The 17,321-nt window shown below is 34.8% G+C and overlaps 1 protein-coding gene across 1 annotated transcript in view; it reads left to right on the top strand.

The window, feature by feature from the left end:
* LOC126745784 (trissin receptor-like) overlaps positions 1 to 17,321 on the top strand; it is a 66,831-nt gene that overhangs the window by 27,576 nt on the left and 21,934 nt on the right. The window contains exon 4 of the mRNA XM_050453777.1: positions 8,977 to 9,171. Coding sequence (XP_050309734.1) covers positions 8,977 to 9,171 — 195 coding nt within the window. The remainder of the gene's footprint in view (positions 1 to 8,976; positions 9,172 to 17,321) is intronic.

The following is a 17,321-nucleotide window of genomic DNA, read 5'->3' as shown; positions in this document are numbered from 1 at the left end:
ACCAAATTTATGTAGGCCAACCCTGAAATTACATCGGATCCCGGCGTAAGAGGGTACCTGAAATTTTATCAACCGTTCTAAAATAGACATTTATTACTACCGCGTCTCTCACCGCTGCCCCTCAGCTGTGTGGCCAGAAGATAGGTAGCGGAGCCTGAAGAGTACTGTGACCTGGCTGGGAGAACTTCTGTTCTATTTCAATTACGTTATTAGAATTGTACAAAAAATGTTGTAAGGCATAGATTAGATTAGATTAGATTAAAATAAGGGTGAAGTTTCACTGCGACCTAAAAGATCTATTGTGTGCCCCTTTCTAATTACTGCTTGATGTTATTCTCAAGTCAAATTACTTCGTACAATCCTATGGCTTTAATAAAGGCTAGTAGTTGTGACGGTTCCAGTAATGAGATATTTCCTTCTGGAATTTCATAATTACCGAGGTGCATGGCACGACTTTCGGCAACTGTTTTGCATGCAGTTACTAGGTGTTCTGGGGTCTCTTCCTCTTCCCCACAGAATCTGCATTCACCTGTCTGTTCTAGTTTTAGTTTCCTGCGGTTTTCTCGAAGGTGACAGTGCCCTGTTAGGAATCCTGTTACAATCCGTAGTTTAGTTTTAGTTAAACTTACTAGAGCTTTAGATTTTTTTGGGTCGAGGGTTCCAAGGAACATCTTGGAGTGTCTCAACCCTGGATGATCATCCCAGAGGCTTTCTCTGAGTTGATCCTCCATTTTTGTAAGCTCATATAGGTAAGTATTCTTTCCTATGCCGCAGAAAGGTTCCGGTCCTACAAATTGAGAACCAGATCCCTTTTTTGCCAGAATATTGGCTTCTTCGTTACCTTGCACGCCTGTATGTCCAGGTACCCACAATATTGTGACTTTATTTCTCTTTCCTACCTCATTAAGTTTGCCCAAACAGTCTCTTACCATTTTAGAACTGATGACATGTGAACTCAGTGCTGCTATGGCTGCTTGACTGTCGGTGAAGATTGCGATGTCCTGCTTGAGGTAGTCTTTGTTCAGGATTAATTGAGCGCATCTTTCTATAGCGTGTATTTCCGCTTGAAAGACACTGGTGTATTTTCCCAGTGGCTCTGAGTATTTGGTGCCAGGCCCAAATACTCCAGCTCCTGTTCCTTTTTCGGTTTTAGAACCATCTGTGTACCATTTGATAGTATTCTGTTTAAGTGAGCGGGCGACAGATCCATTTTCCCAGTCACTTTTGCTGTCAATTTTTGTACTGAAATTCCTAACAAAGTGATATTCCCGAGTTATATCGTCCTTGGGAAGATCGAACAGGGGAATGGATCTTGTTTGAGATACCCAGGCTCTCTGATCAATGTCCCTACTGTTCGTTCTATCCCTTGCTAATCTGAACATGGCCCTTTTAGCAGCTCCCTCTACTGCCAGGTGAAGAGGTGCCAGGTCAACTATGACCTCCAGTGCTGCTGTGGGGCATGTTTTCATAGCTCCTGTAATGCATACGCATGCAAGTCTTTGAACCTTGTCAAGTTTACGCCTTACTGTACTTAACTTTGTAGTGTCATGCCACACCACTGCCCCATATGTGATTATGGGTTTAACCATCATGGTGTACATCCATCGCAGTATTTTTGGGGAGCATCCCCAGTTTTTACCCGCTAGGTTCCTACAGATCATAATGGCTTTAGTGGCCTTGTTTACTGTGAATTCTAGATGCTTGTTCCAACTAAGCTTACTATCCAGTGTCACTCCTAGATATTTTACTTCATCCGATGTATGTACAACTTGTCCACCCAGGTGGATGTCCCTGGTGGGTTGCATTTTCCTTTTACGAGTGAATGGTACGATAGTAGTTTTCGCTGAATTTATGCTCAGCCCCACTGATGTGCACCATTCTTCCGTGATGCTAAGGCTTCTTTGTATGAGGTCGTATAAAGTGCCCTTATACCTGCCTTTGACTATAATAACGATATCATCAGCATATCCTATGCAGGTGAAACCGAGATTTGTCAATATCTCAAGTAGTTCATCGACTACTAGACTCCATAGTAAGGGTGAAGTTACCCCTCCTTGAGGCGTGCCACGAGTAGTTTTGATGCCTGTGGTCTGTTCGCCCACAGTAGTCTCAGCCGTACGCGTGGCAAGCATTTGACAAATCCATCGGATTATGGTTTTGTTCAAATTTCTTTTTTCCAGGGCATTTTTTACCGCTACATGTGACGTGTTATCAAATGCCCCAGATATATCTAGAAAGGCGCAGATGGCTGTTTCTTTCTCATTCAGGCTTTTCTGGATGATTTGTGTCAGTTGATATAGTGCGGTTTCTGTGGATCTGCCCGCTCTATAAGCATGTTGACACTGATGTAGAGGTGCTCTCTCCAGAATGTCATTCCTGATATGGTTGTCTACAATTTTTTCTATTGTTTTCAGAATGAAAGACGTAAGGCTGATAGGTCTGAAAGATTTGGGGTCAGTCCCATCTTTTTTTCCTATTTTCGGTATGAAGGTGACTTTTGCCCTTCGCCAGCTACTGGGAATGTATCCCGACGCTAAGCTCGTCCTTGCTATTCTACTCAGGTGAGGAAGGATTTTCTCTTGTCCGTTTTGTAGGAGAGCAGGAAAAATTCCATCCACTCCCGGTGACTTGTATGGTTGAAAGGTGTTTATTGCCCATTTCAACCTTTCTGTCGTAAAGACGGTCCTTGCAACTTCCCAGTCCTCTTTTTTAGGATTGGTGTACTTTATTGGGACCGTTTCTATAGGTTCGCACCCTGGAAAGTGTGTTTGAAGTAATAGGATGGCTTGCTCCTCTTCTCCCTTCGTGTAGGTGCCATCTGGCTTTTTGAGGGCCATTATTGGGTATGTGCCTCCCTTAGCCATTGCTTTGTGCAGTCTATCCGCAGTCGGAGTGTTAGCGATTTCCGCACAGAAAGTTCTGAAGTGCTGTCTTTTGGTTTTTCTTATCTCTTTGTTATAAAGAGTAAGCACTTCGGCATATACCTGCCAGTTACCGTCTCTTTTCGCTCTATTGAAAAGATGACGCACTTTTGACCTTAGTTTTGACAGGTGTGTATTCCACCACGGGGCGTCTTTAACGGGTCTCTCACTGGTCACTGGGCAACTTGAGTCGAACGCCTCATTTATTGCACGTGTGACAGCTTGTGAGTCCTGCTCTAAGTCTAGATGGTGCGGTTTCCCATTTAAGCTTAGATAATTTAAGTTATTTTCCAGATTGGTGTTGTATAATTCCCAGTCTGTTTTTCCTGGGACCCTCCTTTCGGGTCGATTGTATTTAATGCTGTCCAGCTTGAATTCGATAATCCTGTGGTCGGACAGTGATGGTTCAGCTGATACTCTCCAGTCCTTGATGTGGTCTCTGAGACTGGAGCTGACTAAAGTAATATCTAATACTTCCGATCTTGATTTAGTTACGAATGTTGGTGTAGTTCCCACATTCAGAACCTCGAGATCGGTTGTCGTTAGATATTCAAGCAGACACTCACCTCTAAAGTTAATATCTGTGCTTCCCCATGTGATATGGTGAGCATTTGCGTCGCAGCCTAGGAGGAGTGGTAGACGCAATCTGCTACAGTATTGAATCAGCTCTTGCACTTCTGCTGGTGGTGTCATAGGCCCATCTCCAGCAAAATATGCTGACGCAATTACCATGGTCCTGTTGGTGTCCCCAATGTCGAGATTTACGACAATAGGTGTTAGGTCCCGTGTCATGAGTTCTGAAATACATATGTAATTGATGTTATTTCTTATAAGAATGCAGGCTCTGGGTGATTCCTGCCTGGTATCATATATTACTTTTGACGTTTTGCTTGACAGACCCTTGATCTGCCCCCGATTGATCCAGGGTTCTTGGATCAAGACTAGTCCCAGATCTTGCTTGACAAACATCCGTGCAATCACATCGGAGGATGCTCGTTTGTGTTGCAGGTTTATTTGTGCTAATTTGCTGAATTTAAAGGCTTCTGGTTTGGCAGAGTGAAGTCCTCTTATGATTTGTCAGGGCCATCCGGTCCGTCCCCCTGATGGTCTACATTAGGTCCCAGAAGCCTATCTTCTTCTTCGCTGCTGATGACATTCTCCTCAGCGGAAGTGGTCGGGTTGACATTGAGATCGAGGTCCATGCCCTCGGTCTCTTGTGTTTCAGTCGCCGTAGAGGTGTTCTCATTGGCGACTGGCTCGGAGGAGGTAGAGGCTGAAGTGGATGGATCAAGCTCCATCTTTTTGTTCTTTGCCTTCTCCTGCTTTCTGAGGCCAGATACGGGGACTTGCCCAAACCTGTAGTGGATAGTGTGTCCCTTTGCCTGGATGCTATCCGCAGATTTGGTGTCGATTCCAACAGAAAGCACTTGACCGTGGCCATTTCCTTTGGCGCTTATTACTTTCCAGGTCTCGGTGGAGATCTCTGGATTCTGTACTCCAATGAGTTTCAAGAGAGCTGTGGTGTCTTGCCCTTTGCTCCGTAGAAGAAAAAGGCTGATGGTATGCGCTTTTGGGATGTCCTCTCCTCTTTTCGCTACCAGCGCTGGCCCTTTCCATTCCTTCAACCTAGGTGCCATCTGAGCCAGCCATTCTGCTGTCTGCTCCGACTCGCAGTCCACAAGTATCATTCCCGAGCGAAAATGAATACCTGAGAACTGCAGGCCCTTTGTTGTGCTGTTGATCATTTCTGATACGATTGCTTCCTCCACATCTGTGAGTTGTTCGGAGGTTAGAGTTGCCTCAGGGTAGTCCTCCGGCAATACTCCGATTCTGATGAGCTTTGCCGCTTTTGCATAGCTGGTGGCTTGCCCTGCTATGTTTGCAGACTTGCTCGTCTTCATTACCCGGGGATCGTCACCGGTTCTTTGCTTCTTTTCCCCCTTTTTTTGTTGGGGTGAGATGAAGTCACTTCCATAACTTCACACACTTGTAAGGCATAGGACATTATGGAATTTTTATTCTGAGGGATGCAACTATCGGACCATAAAATGATTTTTTGTATACCTCTGTTATCGATTGTCAGTTGAGTCAGAATTCGAATTAAAGCGTTGGCCAAATCTACACCTCCACGGCCAGTCATATCCTCATTCCACACACTGGAGTATACTGTATTGTTTAAGTTACAATATGCTGTCAAATTATAACAATTAAGTTTTCTTTTATAAAAGTGTGATGAAAAATTTGATTTTGGAAGAGAAAAAACATTTTCGAGATCAAAAGTAATAACTGCGGTATATTTATCTTTGATTTGTCTCTCTTTTTCTTTTTCATTTCTAGCCAAATTTTTGTTATTTACATAGGTTTCATATTCTTGGATTTCTCAGTCCGAAGGGTGGACCTTTAACTTAAATTCTGCGCACTTATCGCAAATATCTTTCTTTGGTTTATGAAACGCAATGTTAAACTCGTAATTAAAAATATGGGAATAAATATTAAATTTAACGGGATTGTTAACGGTCAGACAATAAAGATTGTACATTTTAGACAAATTTAAATTAGTCTCTAAATATTCTTTTTCTGAGTTAGTTGGGCAATAATGTGAACTGACTTTGGGAAATGAACGTATATGAGCTCTGACGTCTTCTTTTTGAGCATCTGGTATAACTTTTTTTTGATTTTTACCCTTTAATGGCGATCTTAAATCTAAAAATAATAATAGATCCTTTGTGAGCTAATATTCAAGGTACCTAAAAAAAAATCTTTACACACACGAGTTATTTTTTTCCCCACTTGACGAAAATATTCAAAGAAATAAGTTTTTCTATTACTTTGACCGCTCTATCGAGCTTTTAGATTTCTAGTAATATATTTGCTATTAAAATTACTTTTTTTAGTATTTTCCAAAAAGATTCATGAATAAGTTTTCAATCATCAATGGTAAAATTCGAAGAACAATTAAATTTACAATTTAGTCGCTTACAACTATATTTTACAATTTTTTTGCAGATGAATTTTTCCCTTAATATCCACATATTCCTCACCTGCTTTTCGCTTCTTTTTTCGTACATTCAGCGCCCAACTGTCAGGGTTGCGAGACCTCTTTCTTGTAATTTTTGGCTTAGTTTAGGTTGGGTTAAGAGGACAAACGTTTTCAATGTTCATATTATTTTCTTCAGGTTTGAGTTGCTTTTCTTGAACTGGATTATTCAGTTGTTGGTCTTTATCATGATGTGGTGAAGTTGCATAGATAATCGTTCCGTCTTCAAATTCAATATAAAATTCATTAATCTTAAAATTTTCGGCAGCATTATTTATGACCACATTGTCATCTTCATTGAAAATTTTCCGCTTTACCTTGTCTGCACGAGGATTGTCAGATTACAAGTATTTATTTGTAGATCTGCCTAATAGATAACTTTACTCTAATTAATTAATTAAATACATTTTTATAAAACAATTTAATAAAATACATTTAAAAAATAATCAATTTTATAAATAAAAAATAAATCATAATGTTTCAATTTTTGAGCAGTGTTTTATAAAAATATTAGAAATAATGTGAGGTTATGTTCATTGACTATGCGAGCCAAATAAGTTTATTATATTTTCCTTTGAAAAAAGAATAGTTCTAGATGAACTGTACTTACCCGAGAGTGTTTGGGGAAAGATCTGGACATGGTGAACTAAAACGGCTGCTAAAATCACTTATAATAAATTGTTTTTGCGTATAACGCCTCTCATTGGTCAAAATGAAGATAGAGCAAAGAGAGTAGAGATAGCACAAATATTAAACTATCGGGCATAGAATAATCCAATAGTATCTTAAATATGTTTATAGCGGGATATAGAGTAGTTTATTTCCTTACTGGGTAGCATATAGCTTGAAATATTCTGGATATAGAACAAACCAATTATGGGCATAAAAAAATACCAAAAACGTAATTTTTAAAGAAAATGGAGGTAGAACAAACGAATTCTCGGGTGACGGATCGGTCAGCATTATTGAAATTCTGACCGATTTATGACATTAATTCTGACATTATTTATTATGACTATGTCATACTGCAAAGCGCAGATGATTGAGGTATATGATATCCATATTTATTCTCAATTCAATGTTTTAAACACGTCTTAAAGGACATATGCATATGTTGTTGTCTTTTCTGATTTCCCGTTTTATGGTTTTGGTAACGTGTCTATATTTCTTAGAGTTTAAAGTTTTATCTCGAGTCTATTAGTTGTTTTATTTCTTTTGGTTTTATTCAAGTAGCACCTTTTTCAACTGAAGTTTATATCATTTGTTATTTTTGGGGTTAGGTCGTCTATGGTTAGATTTTCAAAAGCGTTTAGTCGTGTGATTTTTCCTCTAGTATTTGTTGGTACATCTCTATTTTTATTTTAATTGCATCCGTTGTTGAAAAGAGCTTGCGTCGTTCGAATTTTATATTCATTGATATACTGGCCCTTAATAGTCTGTGGTCACTACCGGTATGTATTCTATTTAGGCTTGAGACGTCTGTAAATATATTTTTATCGTTTTATAGGATAAAATTAATTTTATTTCTTGTTTTACCCTTCGGGCTTTTCCAGGTCTATTCAATTTTAGGTAATTTCTTAAAATACGTGTCCATGAAATAAAGTACATACAATAGAATACATACTACGACTGTGTGAACCGAGACTACCTTTGCATGGTACATATTACAATCTAGACATGTACTGTATAGTAGGAACTCAAACTAAGAATTATGTTATGGAGGAGTGACTATCTTCATTAACAAAAAAAAAAGAAATCGAAACCTCGTCACCAATTTTTGTATTATCTGTACCAACAGTAGGCATTATATTGTAGTTAATCTACTAGTCTTTTACCGTGATAATTTCTGGTGGCAAGACCAAACTTTCCGACATTTTCAAAATTGTCTTATCTTGTACCTACTTTCGCATTGAAATCGCCTATAATTAGGCAGGGTGTCCCAAATTCGAGGGTGACCATTGGAATCTTGGAAACCGTAAAAGTTACAGGGTCGGTTAAATGGAGGTAAAGTTACACAACTTGGAGCTTAATAAAAGGACGTTTAAAAAATTTTAAAATTCCGGATACTTCCGGAGTTATCCGAAAAAAACGGAAATTTCTCAAAATTGTTTTTACCTTCTACTGACTTTATTTAAAGAGATATCGGAAAACTAAAAAAAGGTTGTTCATTGCCACTTTTTATGTCCTACAACATAACGCAAAAAAAAATTAATCCGACGTTTCGTTTTTTTTCGATCATTATCAACTTTATTTTTTCTTATGAACGCCATATTGAATTTTTTTATTTTTAAAAAATATTTTTAATTGACTTTCTCCAAAACTTTGCCTCCATCTAACCGATCCTGTAACTCTTACGGTTCCGAGATCCCAATGATCACCCTTGTTACAGTTCCATTAAGAGTTTTTATGTTTTCATTGTTTTTATCTAATAAGTCGCAATTTGTAGTTTTTCTCTTGCTGCTTTAAGCGAACATTATATTAATATTTCCAGAATCCATGAGGCAGACATCTTTTGGGATGTGGTATTTAAGTCAAGCCAACCACCCACCAGGAGTATATTGCCGGTTTGTTTTTGATTCGTCGCAGTAACGTTATTAGAACGCTGTTATTACTTTTCTATATTCTGTACGGATTTTTTAGAGAATTTCTTCATTGTTGTCGATATAAATTTGCGGTTCTTGAACTGCTACCATTTTACACTGCTGTAGGTTTGCTTGGGATGCAGGTATAGCTTCTTACGAAGCAGGGACTAACTTAATTATTTTTAATTTAATTACCATTAATAATATTATTATTTCTTATGCTGAGCCACCCTGTAATTTTACAAATATACAATGAATATAAAAATATATAATTCAACATTCTTCTTAAATTATTTGATTTATTGCTTCTTGCTTAATATCCAATTAAAATAGTTTACGCAAACAAACAAGTCCATTAATCTAAAGACTACAACGGCCACCCCATTATTTATTTTGTAAAGTTTCAACCATTTAATTGTCATTATTTTCCTTTCAGGCCATTATAGTTGTTGTTTGGGCAACGTGCATATTGTATAGTTCGCCGAAATTCTATTGGGGAAACACCGTGACAGTAACAACGGAAAATAGTAGCGAGACAGTTTGCGTACTAAATAGACAAAAGTTTGACTCGAAGCTCTTTGATGTCGCGCATTTTGCGCTTTTGTATTTAATGCCGTTGGCGATAATATCGGTATGTATTATTATTAATAAGAAAATTTAGTGTTAGATAATTTATATCTAGTACAGTGTTGGAAAAGAGAAAAATTGAGTCATCAACACACAATAAATTTGCTAATGTTATGTATGTAACTGAAGCAACTTTGAGTTCTTAGGATTGTACCAGGTTCTTGTCCAATTAAGACTCTTGCATACTTCTGGCATTTATCAATTCTGAGGTGGTACTCCAAAACTTGAGGTGCAGGTATTTTTTATTAGAAGCAGGGATATCTCAAACTATCTCATACAGACCCTATTTTTAAAATTTTAAGATTTAATTTTTGCTATCAATACTAGTGTTATGTTTTTGTATGTAAAAATCAACATTTATAATTCAGAAAGAACAACTATCACGTTTAATATAATAAGAAATTAAAATAATTATATGACAACTGAAAATAAACCTAATAAATGTAAGGAAATATTAAGTTAAAATTTTTATTTAAAAGGAATAAAAATTTTAACATTTTTAACTTACAAACTTTCGCCGATTTATTGATGGTAGATCTGGATACATTTCGTTAAATTTTCTACATGTTGTTGCTATTATTTGATTACATTATCCATAGAAAATAAATAGCTCATTTGAGAAGTTAATAGTTTCCATTTTAAACTTAAACTTAAATTAGTTGATCATAGAACACCACGTTAATATTTTAACTTAATATGTTACTATCATTTATTAAACCACCCTATATAATGTAAATTAAATCAGGCCATGGAAAATTAGTCAAGATGATCTCCTAAAATGTTGAACATTAAAACATTGTAACAACTTTAATAGGAACTAAGAAGTAAACAATTAGTTATCCCTTGGTTTTTAACAAATAATACGCACAAATTTTCTCGAAAACCGCTAGAGATTCGAGTTAATAGCATTTCATAAAAAAATCGGTTAATTGATGTTTTATCTTGCTGCAAAATACTTAGTTTTTAAAAAACTGACTTGCACTTAGTAAAACCATTGGTGATTTTGATTAATTTATTTGTTTTCTTCATTTCTTTGGGAGAGAAGTTTCTGGCACTAAATGGACATTTTAGTTTCACTGTACTTTTTTCTCCAATAAGGCATCTGCTACCAAATAGGGAATGTATTAATTAATATACAGACTACAAGGCAATATATTTTTATAAATAATATTTTCTATGTATCAATTGCGCGTTTCTTATTCTGCCTACTACAATTAACGCAATCTGAATTCAATATTTTCTGATAGGGAAGTTGTTCGGCAAGAGTTCCGACGTTCTAGGAACCACAAAACTGAGTTATGTTGTTCCCGGGTACAATTTTCTACTATCCTAATTTCTTCTCTATTTTTAAATTTTTTTTTTTATTTTTTCCTCTAAAAATTTCACTTTCTCTTCTAAGACAAATCATGATTTTGATATTAATCGCCACGGCTTGAGTCCTGTGCTATATTTTGTTTTGCGCTATAACGTTTTAAGTATTCTGCATTATATACAAAGTTTTATGATCGAGAATACGTAAACATTTATTTGATCTAGTTTTCATTAAACCAAAATCACAAATTATTTTTTCTCGAAGACGTCTACATATAAAAGGCCATGATTAAAAAATATTAATATTACAGGGTATTCCAATTAAAAAGTCAAAGTTGCTAACGTTTTGATAGAAACAGAAACGTCGATATTCTGAAAATATTTTAGATGATAAAATGTGGTTTATTAAACCACGAAAAAAACCTAATTGAACTAACCGTGTTTTACAAAAAACACATATGTCCAAATTCCAAAATTTTCAGGAAATGAAAAAAACATTTTGTTTTAAAACAAATTCATTTCTTCATATTTTTTTATTAATTACAGCGTATATTAAGCTAATATATTTAATTCTTGTTTTAAAAAAAATAATTCCAATATATTTGTCAAAAATTTGAAAAAACTGTTGGACATAAGTTGTTTTTGCAAGAAAAAAAAGTTAAATAAGAAAAAACATACGTTTTATTTAACAAATTTAGGCATAAAATAAATTCTAAACAAGGATTAGTTTAATAGTTTGTATTAAATTAATCTTCACATCCACTACTATTATCATCTTCTTCATTAATGTCCATGTTATCAGGGTAGTATAGTATTATCCAGAATACATTCATAGTAGATTTTATTAGCTACAAGACGTAGTAACAGTAACAGTGATCTTAAATTTTCCACTTTATTTGAAGCAAACGGAAGAGGTTCCTTGTAAAGCCTTTCCAGTTGGATGTTGCGTGATAAATTTGCTTTGGCCACAATACTGCTTTTGAATGGGCCACTGTATGAATCCTTTAAAAAAAAGTAAAGATGTTTGGTTAGTTATTTTCATAATCCTAATTTTTTTAATGTTGATAGCTTTGGAGTTTTTAGGAAAAAGTTGCAGGTCGCAGTTTTTATATTAAAAAAATCCTATTGCTTCATTTTTATCAAATTAAATTGGTTAGTTTTCATTCTGGCATTTAAAATGATATTATCCCAATCCTCTGGTCTCTCGGCTCTCTCCAGGCGTCTTTTCTTTTTCTCTATCAGGTCAAAATCTGAATCGTTTGGCAAAAAGGAATGACCCCTCATTGGAAATATGTATTCTACTGAATCAACGATTTTTAGAATATTGACCAAAATGTACAAAAAATTAGCCATTACGTAATTTTTGTTTTGCCCTGGGCAACCGTCACTAAAAATAATCAATCTGCGGTTATGTATGTGGTTTTTAAGGAAATGCAGTAACATCGAAGTGACTTCATTGTGGCACCCTTTTTGGCTTCATTTTCAAGATAAGTGTACATCCAAATATTATCAGTTCCATAGTCATGTATACCAAAAATATTATACCAAAGTTGACGGCTATAAAAAACAGGGTTAGATGGTATGTGAGGAAGGAGCAAATTTTGCATGAAATCAAAACTAATACACATTACTTCTCCAGCTTTTGCTTTGATTTTAAATTTTCGTTTTAGGTCAAAAAAAGCTTCAGCTTTACGAAGGTGTATCTCCTTTTCTAATTCTAATCTATTCCGTTCTTCTATGCTAAGATCTGTACGGTTTAGTTGCTGAGCAAGTTTGTCATATTCTGAACAAGTGTCAGATCTTGGAAATCCAAATTTAATGTTAAAATATGTCTTAAATACTTTCCAGTAACTTTTATATGGTATGTTTATATTATAAATTTATAGGAACATTCTATGCATATCCCTTAACGTAAGAGATTCTGGTAAATAGGAACAGTTTGGATTTTTACGACGTGAATAATGCGAGCGTCTAGCGGAAAATGATTTTAATAAGTCCTGTAATGTGATCTGAAGTTTTTGTTGGCCTATTTCCATGTATTCTTCTTTTGTCGTTGGGAGAAGCTCCAGTACTCATAAGGGAATCTCGAATTCGCCTTAAACGAGCATCTTTATGCCATATATGCTGCGAAAAGCTTTCTTACACACTTTTATTTCAGATTCATCCACCCTTATTTTGTAAGTAAAACTAGCACCGTGAATTTTTTTATTTATTTCAGATCGAGGACGTCTTCTAAAAATATGGTTCATTGTTATTAGACCAGTTAAATTAGAATCTTGATTATTTTTGTCAGTCATATTATTAAACTGGGTAATAATGGCAATTCTTTTTTCTTCAGCAACTTTGGAAAAACAGGAATTTTTACAACTATAAAAAAATATTTTTTTTTATTGGAAAACCCACACTTAAAAAATATACTCTCTAACATACCTGCATGCTTCGCCAGTTTTACGCGCTAAAACACGTTTGCCCTTGTGATTTATGTGCTCTTCACCACGAACTTTCAACTCTTTGATCACTGTCTCCTTCTTTATTTTCTTTGGCTTTTTTGTAGGCCAATTAGTAAACACTTCTTCACGATCTTGCATTTTTTTAAGTATAATTTTTGAGCAAGAAAACGCAAATTCTAACCTCCAGTCAAAAATCACATAAAACACGTCTGATTTATAGACAAAACAATAACAAACTGACTAATAATTCGAGCGCTTCAGCGAGATTTTACGACAAAAAGCACACATGTCCTATACTGTCGCACGGACTAATGCTGTATTTGGTGGAAAAACAATGGACAGGTTTGTTTTTTTACAGAATTATCGAATTTTCAATTAGCTCTATCTTAGTACTTGTGCCATTTTTGTAGAATCTTATTTTAGGATATTAAAAACATCATGTTTTTAAACTAGATGGTGCCACTAGCTCAATTTCGTTGATTTTGGACATGTGCGGCTTTTGTAAAACACGCCTCAATTTTTAGCAAAATTCAATGTCTATTTACAGCCCAGGAAACCACAGAATGACGTATGATGTCAAAAGATAGACATTTATTGACGTCGTCAACAAAATGCCCCTTTTGTGGTGATAAAATAAAGTCGTTTGAATGACAATAAAAAAGAAGACTGACATTAATATTTATAGAATGTCAATTTTGACGTATAAAAGCAGGTAGTGAATCATTGATATCAAATGAGTTTTATTGTTATCAAATGGTTCACTCATTAACAAATAGGTAAAGTCATATTTACATTTTTAAGTATAGAATTAGCCTGCATTTTACCGGCATGGCGTTCTGTGTTGCCAAATTAGATATTTTCTAGCTAGATCCAGTGAATTTAGTTTCGATTTAGGATGGCGTGGCGTGTAGTAAAATAGTGAAAATATTATTTAGCTCTAGACAGGTTCAATTTATGGACAGAATAAAATTCCTCAGCAAAAAAATTACTAATTAGTTATTAAACTGCATAAGTTATGAAGGTTTGCAATTGAGGATAATGAAGTGTTGGCAACACTGCGTCTTTGTTAGTTATCGTCACGTGCTCTTCCGTTTGCGGATGGCATTCATGATGGCGGCGGCGTCGTTGGTGCACTTCTGCGTTTTGATGCAAATTGGTGGTTTGTGATGCTTATTGCAGTACACTTTTACGGGTAAGTAGGTATAAATATTCTGATACTTTCAAAAGATAACTTTCCTATATTGTAATGTTTTATATTCTATTACCACCATACTCTTACAGCATTTCCGTTTGGCAAATGATAATTGCCGGTTTGTTCTTTCTAGTTTCTTTATAATGCAGGGCCCAATCGTAATAACCTTACTTTGATATTGTTTCATACGTGTTATTATGTTTAATATTTATGTTTTGTATTGATTTTAATACCCTTTGTATAAATAATAGTTGGAACGAGTATTGTATTCAATTTTGTTATACCTTAAAATATTATTCTGTTTTTATGGTTTCTTACTTTTTTAATATGTCACCGCACTGGTCTTTAATAGCAAAACCTCTAGTCATGAAAGTGATTATTAAATTTAGTTATTTAACTGCTATTGAAATAACCAGTTTATTATTAAGAAGTTGATGTATGAATACTTTAAAAGAATAATATAGTGTTTAGCGAGGTTTTTGCATTTTGATTTTCAGTACCTTAATTTAAAATAAAAAACTTTACAATTTTTTATATTTAATTAAATTTGGTCGAAGTTCTCCTGGTCGTCCTGTGAGAATGGTCTTATGAGCTTATGAGTGAAAATGTAATCATATCATAATGAAAAAGAAAATAGATATAAATAACATTGCATTTTTTGGACTACAGTTTTATATTTACAGGAAAAAGACTATTACATTTTTATTATAAATGTAAATGACGAGTGTAAGTGATGAACCAGCGAATATGTCTATTTTATCAAATTTGGGAGCTCTGTATAAAAAATGTAGGCTCTTTAGAAACGCAATTAAACATTTAACCCTTAAATGCGGTATGTTGCAACAATGCCACATACCTATTTCACCCATCCTAAACTGTTCACGAAATATTTTATTTCGCGAGTGCATATTGTGGCATATTTACAACAGTATCTTACAGAGTATAATACAAAGAGTTAATCATAGATGATGTTACATACTTATATTTAGAAATAATATAATTAAACTTAGCTGTCGCTTGCTTGTCAGTATTGTGGTTGTAATATATTTTGCTCTTGTTGGAAAATCTGCATATTTGTTTATGCTTTCGTGAAAAAAGCGATAGTGTTATAAAACATTTGCATTCACTCAAAAATTGTTATTTTTTTGTGCAGATGCAAAAAAAATTAGTTTTGTGGACGTTGCATATATGCAACATTATGCATTTAGAGCTAAGTTTATATTATTGTCTTGTTGCGTTTTCGCAACATTATCCGATGTAGTAAATATAGAAAAATGTTGTATTTTCAAAGTTTGACACATAAAATGAGCCGAAATCGACCTATGGATTGCATCGAAGTTGCAATTAGGAAAAATGATCAGATAGTGAAGATGGAATGGATTATTAAAATACTAACAGCGAAGCAGAATCAAATTATATTTTAAGTAATTCAGATGAGGACGATGAGAATAAAGAAGATCTTAGGGTATTTGAGGAGGAATAAGGTGATAAAGTGCAAATGAAGGCAATGGACGACGGGATTAAAATGAAAGAGTGTCAGGTTGGGCCATCTAATAAAGTAAAGAATGATTCCAAAATATCTGTACAAAAAAATCTGTAAAAAGAAACGTAACTTGTAAGCAGCACAATCTTTACTTTAATGATCTTCAATTAGCATTTCATGACGATAAAGTCCTTTCTCGGGAAGCAATGGCGTTGGAGACTTCATAAATTTTTTTAAATATTTTTTAAACGATGAATTCATCCATAAAATCGTCAACGAAACCAATTTGTATTGTGTTCAAAAGAATCCAAACAACCAAGGTTGCTTTTCTGCCATTGACATAAGGAAATTTTTTGGAATTTGTTATTATACGTCAATAGTAAACTTGCCAAATATACGATCATACTGGAATGCGCATATAGGTTACGACCCTGTTCGAAATGTTATGCCTATAAATAATATATTTGAAAAAATAAGACATTACATTCATTTTAAGGATAATAACAAGCAGTTACCTAAAGACAATCATAACCATAATAGACTTCACATGTTGAGCATCTGAATGAAATATTTAGAAGCATCCCTCTGGAACCAGCCTTATCTGTAGATGAACAAATGTGTTCAACTAAAGTGCGACACTTCATAAAGCAGTATATGCCCATGAAACTTCACAAATGGAGTTTTCAACTTTTTGTCTTAACGGGTGTAAGTGGATTTGCCTACCGATTTAAAATTTATTCTATTAGTGAAAAACAAAAGCGGACGGTGAACCTGATATTAAAGCGTCTGCAAATATTGTAGTTCGTTTATTTCGGATCATACCTACTATGCAGAATTATAGACTATATTGTGATAATTATTACACTAATCTTGAGCTAATGGTATATCCTGGTATATCCTCTTGGAACTGTTCGTCATAATAGAATTCCAGATTGTAAACTACCAACCGATAATGAGCTAAAAAAGAAAAGCGTGGTAGCTCAGTTGAATATGTTACCACCATCGACGGCGTTTAATTGTCCTCTGTTATTTGGAAGGATAATACATGCGTTACTCTCCTGTCAACTTATGTTGGCCACCAGTCTCTTGGTACTGTCAAAAGATACGACAAAAAAGAATGCAAAAACATTAAAATCTAGTGTACCAATATTATTCGCGAATACAATCGTCACATGGGAGGGGTTGACCTAATGGACAGCTTTATAGGAAAATATCGAATAAAACTAAAAAGTAGAAACTGGTATCTACAATTTTTTTACCATTTGTTGGATTTAACTATGGTAAATACATGACTTTTATATAAAAAGGTTATAAACGCAAAAGAAAAACAGTCGGAAATACTGCAACAATAGTAATTTAGAAGCATAGTTGCTAACTGTCTTTGTAATGTAGAAAAATCTACAGCTAAAAAAAGCGGTAGACCATCAAGTTCATTAGATCGGAAAATTCAAGCTAAGGTACAGCGAGGAAATACCAGCACGTACCACCAAAAGACGTGCGATGTGATCAAGTGCCTCATTGGCCAATTTTTTCCGAAAAAAGAACCAGATGCAGACTTCCTGGTTGTAACGGATATACCGACATCGCGTGTGAAAAATGTGCAGTAGTATTATGCTTAAAAAAAATAAAAATTGTTTTAAAAGATTTTATGAATAAATAATCTAATTTTCCTGTAAATTCACAATATTGCAAAATTGCAATAATAAAAAATTTGGAAA

This window comes from Anthonomus grandis, chromosome 16 (assembly GCF_022605725.1).
Source record: "Anthonomus grandis grandis chromosome 16, icAntGran1.3, whole genome shotgun sequence".
Classification (NCBI taxonomy): domain Eukaryota; kingdom Metazoa; phylum Arthropoda; class Insecta; order Coleoptera; family Curculionidae; genus Anthonomus; species Anthonomus grandis.
Note: the sequence above shows the minus strand (reverse complement) of the source record. Positions and strands in the feature narration are given on the sequence as shown.